The 4,805-nt window shown below is 53.4% G+C and overlaps 1 protein-coding gene across 2 annotated transcripts; it reads right to left on the minus strand.

Moving 5' to 3' along the window:
• Positions 1–1,250: 1,250 nt before the first annotated feature.
• MID1IP1 (MID1 interacting protein 1) lies at positions 1,251–3,635 on the minus strand. Of its 2 annotated transcripts, none has more exons than XM_030834913.3 (2): positions 3,290–3,635; positions 1,251–3,029 (listed from the first exon to the last, which is right to left on the minus strand). In XM_030834913.3, exon 2 carries the CDS (start codon positions 2,764–2,766, stop codon positions 2,215–2,217), a length of 552 nt encoding a protein of 183 aa, XP_030690773.1. In that variant the 5' UTR covers positions 2,767–3,029; positions 3,290–3,635; the 3' UTR covers positions 1,251–2,214. The 2 variants fall into 2 exon arrangements, with proteins under 2 accessions (XP_030690773.1, XP_060148898.1); XM_060292915.2 differs by lacking the exon at positions 3,290–3,635 and adding an exon at positions 3,166–3,245.
• Between the last annotated feature and the right edge of the window lie 1,170 nt (positions 3,636–4,805).

The following is a 4,805-nucleotide window of genomic DNA, read 5'->3' on the forward strand; positions in this document are numbered from 1 at the left end:
ATCTCCACAAAGTAAGCCTTGTAGTTATTATTATGCCTAATTTCAAATGTGGCAACAAGCTTGGAGTTAAATTCTCAGTTAATATGTAATAACAAGAGGACTTGAACACACAACTTTCTGGCTCCAAGTCTTGGCGTTTCTACCATGTGGCTTCTGTAGTTTCCTTCCTTTGTATTTTTTGCTTGCACTTTGGGATTTTCAAGGGGATACAGGGCAAGAGGCCATACACCTTACTTCTGGCGCTGCCTAGCTTATCTTTATATATTAACTATTAACTTTCTCCGGGAGCACAGGCACCAGCCTTAACACTTCCCCATTTTTTCACTGCTGCTAAAAGCTGATAATAGGTTTGAGCTGCCCACAGCACAAAAAAACTTTTTGCCTTTTTTTTTTAAACTGCAAAGTTATATGTATTTTAAATTCAAGCTCTATGAGCTTAGAGAATGTCTCATGACTTCAAGATCGAAAACTGAAGTCGATCCAACACTTATCCCCCCTAAACGAATCACGAAATAGAGAAATACAGAGGATTGCGTTTCACCTGTCCCACCCTCCCAGGAAAGCATCATAATGGCATCTAAGGAAGTGTTCCAAAGGGCCCTACTGCAGCCATGCTCAGATCTGCTGTCCACAGCGGCAGACTGGCTCCCTGGAAAACTGGAAGCATTGCTGGACACTGCTTAACAAAGCTTAGCACTTCACTGGGAACTAGTCAAAGAGGCCACAGCACATGTTATAACACATTTAAGTCTCTCCTAAGATTAACGCAAAAGACTTGTAAATAAAGACCTGCAAGATGCGTGCACTAGTGTTAGCTGGTGTTTTTCTTCCGACTCTTTACTTCTCAGTAGCCAAGTGAAATTTCTGCCTTTAAAATAAGTTTCTAGGCCTCAAAATGCATAGGTCGTGCTTGAGCCCCTTAAAAGATTCAAAATGTTCACTAAGCACTCCAATAAGCTAGTCAAGTTGGTTGAAAACTGTAATATATGTACCTTCCCAAATTCTTTGAATATTTATGAACTTTTTGTTGAGATGTTATGTGCTTACCTTGGTACTGAATTAGAAATAAAAAGCTTGGTAGCTTCTTCCCAAACAAAACTGAACACTTACGGAGATGATTATCTACCACTTTGAAATACCAGAGAAAAATAAAATTGGTTTTTGCTAAAAAAAAAAAATCAATTAACTGTATTTTATTTAACTACTAAGCCATCCATTGGTGGATTAGAAAGCAACAAACTTTTGTCAAATTTCGTTAACACATTTGCTTTTTTTTATTTTTTAGAATATAGTCTACATCTGGATTAAAAAAGTTTTAAATAAATTTAAGACACATAACAACAGTGGAACCCTTCATCATTCTATGTACAACACGGATAGAATGTCAGTTGGTTCCATTTCGGGTAAGTCCGCTTTCTCATAATAACATTACTTTCACTGAGGGGCACGCTTCGTACGAGCTGGCACAGTGCCAGCTTACACACTTTGAGGGGGTGGCGTGAAAAGGATGGGATAGGGGTACCACAGGACAACCCTACAGTGTAACAGAAAATCATTAATAAAGTAAGTACCGGTTACCGACAGACAGTGCTGTTTGTGCGCTTACCACAATGGAATCGCCGAAGTTTCAGAGCGAGGAGATTGGAAATACTTAAGACGGGGCCACGGTTACAAAAAGAAATAGTGCAAACAGGAAAACTGATGCAACCCTAGCAGCGCTGCGGCCTCCACCAGCCCAACGGCAGGGCGGCGGGAGGCTGTGCGCCCGCCCCGCCTTCCCTAGCGCCCAACTCCAGGCGGCGCTCCCAAATGTGGCAACCCAGCGCCGCGCCCTGGAATGGCTCTTTCTCGGCCCTTCTCCTCCGGAAAGAACAGAAAAGAAACTCCAGGAAAAGCACAGACTGAATGCAGGGCGTCAACTCAGTCCTATTCCCACCAAAGTAGAACACAGCCCCCTCATTCCTCCTCCCCACCCCCGCGGGAGAGAGGGAAATCCTTGAGCACTACCCCACCTCTTCTGCCACCGCTTTCCTCTCCTCTCCCCAAAGAAGCCCCCTCCTCCATGCAGCCCTGCCGCGTCCCCTGCACGTACGCAGCCCCCCAACTTTGCAGTTTGCCCATCGTGCCCTAGAGCCAGAAAGAAAATAGCTTTGAGGAAAGAGAGGGTGAGAGATGGGGCCGGGAAGGGTGCTGGGCAGCCGCGGGCAACCCGCCTCAGTGCCCCCAATTGCTAAAGCCGATCTCCTGCTTGTATCTATTAGTGAGGATGTTGGCTTTGCGCGTGAGTTTGGAGAGCACAGTGTGCAGCCCGCGCAGGTGGTAGTGGAACTGCTGTTCCAGGTCCTCCTCGCCGGCGTCCGCGCCCTCCAGGTGGCTCAGGTCCACCAGGATGTCCTTGGACTTCCAGGCGCTCCCCTCCTCGCTCCCCGCCGCCGGTGGCGGCTGCTGCAGGACCCCCCACTCGATGTCGTTGCGGATGGACTTGAGCAGCACGTAGTGGCTGTACATGTCCCGGGAGGGCGCGAAAAAGCTGCCGTTGCCGCCGCCCGCGCCGGGGGCCGGGGGCTTGCGCTCCTCCAGGCAGCCGCCACTGCCGCCTACCTCCACGCCGACGCCGTTGTCCAGCCCGGGCTCGGCCAGTGGCACGTCGCGCAGCAGGCTGGGCACCATCACCGTCTGGTCCATGTTGTTCACGGCGCCGATGAAGCGATTCATGGCGTTAAAGAGCGAGTGCTTCTGGTTGTAGGTGTCGCAAACCTGCATCATGGTGGCCGCGCGGGCGCCGAAGCACAGGGACGCAGGGGCACGGGATGGCCGGCCGGGGCGAGGGGCTGTACGCCTTTCACGCGCTCTCTGAGGCCCGCGCCGGGGGCCTGGCTACAGCCGGTGCGGCGGGATTCCCGGCTTCCTCCGCCCTCTCCAACTCTCGTCTAGATCGAAGCCCGGCCCTGCGGGAAGCACGACTTCTCCTGGCTCTGGCGTCCGGAAGCTCGCGATATCGGCGCGTGGTCTCTGGGTCGAGCCCTGGCCTGGTTGGGAGACGGGGACGAAAGAGCAGATTATTCACGCGGCTAGGGTGCCCGGCGCCCCCACCCGCGCGCACCTCCCTCCCTGGTTACAGCTTGTCTGGGACGGCTCCCGGGTGACTCCCAGCAGGAGTCCCACCTCCTCGCCCCCCGCCCAGGGCCGCGGAGAAAAGGAAGGGGTGCTCCCCACTCCCGTCTCCCTCCGCAAAGCCTGAGTCCAAGCACCCACGCTGACGGGGCAGAGGTGGGGCGGGGGCACGCACTTCCTCCGGCGCCTCGAGATCCCCTGCTGCTGGGTAGCTCAGTGTTCCCGCTGCTGGATGCTGCTGCCTGCGGACGCTGCTGCGGTCAGTGGCCGAACTGTGACTGCGGGCGGTGGTGGTGGCGTCGGCCCCCTACCCATCCCAGGTGCTCAATTTATAGAGCCCCGGAAAGGTGTCGCCGGCGCTCAGGGCCACTCGCCGTGTCTCCTCCTCCCGCCTCCCCGGTAGCGCGGAGATAAAAGGCCCGAGCTGGGGATGACCGCGAGTAACACTCCAGGCCCTTTCTACAGCGGGGGCGGGGCGCGCCGGGCCAGCCCCGCCTCTCGCCTGATACCCGGGCGGAGGGAGGGCGCAGTAGCAGGGCAGGGCAGGGCAGAGGAGGGACAGAACAGCCGCACCCAGCCATCGCCGAGCGCAGAGCAGGCCAGCTTGGGGGGAGGGCCAGGCACAGTGCGGGTAAAGAAGGTGCCGGCGTCCGGTCCCGCAAGAGGGCGGGCTGGAGTGCGGGGGGATGGGTGCGCCTTGCTCACGCTCCCAGGGTGGGATGACCGAAGTGCTGGCGCCCAGGTTGTAAAGTGAGGCCCCCAACCCCGCATCTATGCTGGCAGTGGCCCGGAAACTACCGATCCGGTTTATTAATAGCCGTCGGGGAAGAGGGACCCGCAGTAGCAGCAACTCCATCCCAAGACTCTTACGTAAGAAGGGTGACTGGGCATGCCGGGTGCACGTGGACGCGTGGTGCTCCCGCCGTGGCCCTGGCCTTGGCCAGCTGCTGGGGGAGGGGGACCTCAGAGGCTTTTGTCTCCCTGCTGGCGATGTCTTCCCCAATATTTCCTGTAACAGACTTTGCCAGGGATGAAGAGCGACCCACAATCGGATCTGCACATTTTTCCAAGAGATCAGATGTGACAATGCGGTGAAGCAGCCAAATTCCTGACTTTTGTCCAAGTCCCGCTACTCAGAGATCCCAGGCCCCAGGCCCTGTGGCCTTTTGGCTGCCAAAGGGCCAGGACAGAGTGCCAGTAGGTAGGTCCGGTGTTGGGTGTCTTTAATCATTTAACAGAAAAGGGGGGAGGTGTCCAATATTTTTCTTTGGAGGGGAGTTTGAAATGTACCTTTCCAAAAATAGTTCTTAAAACGCAAGGTCATTTAATAGGCCCTAAAGTAGGTACCAAATCGCTGGATTTAACTTTTAAGAGCCTTGCACCTTCAATTTCACTTTGAGATTCCAAACCACAGCCTGTTTTCATTTTTGTTTCACCGTCTCAATCCCCATGCCATGTCTGTCCTTCACACACCAGCCTTCTCCAACAGTCCTACAGATAATTCAAGAAGACTCAAGTTTCTAATTTTGAATCTCTTTTCTCCAAAACCTTTCAGGGGTGTTTTCAGTACACTGTTTTTTCACGGGACAAAAAGTGCCAAAAGGGAGAAGCACATAATAAGAGGTTTATTTTTTCCCTGTTTCTTTCACCTTAATAATATATATTTAATTTTTTCCTACAGCAAACCATCT

The sequence above is a fragment of the Globicephala melas genome, chromosome X, assembly GCF_963455315.2.
Source record: "Globicephala melas chromosome X, mGloMel1.2, whole genome shotgun sequence".
Lineage (NCBI taxonomy): Eukaryota > Metazoa > Chordata > Mammalia > Artiodactyla > Delphinidae > Globicephala > Globicephala melas.

Bases quoted from the DNA above. Each gene is read 5' to 3' on its own strand.
- MID1IP1 (XM_030834913.3), bottom strand. From the start codon at position 2,766: ATGATGCAGGTTTGCGACACCTACAACCAGAAGCACTCGCTCTTTAAC.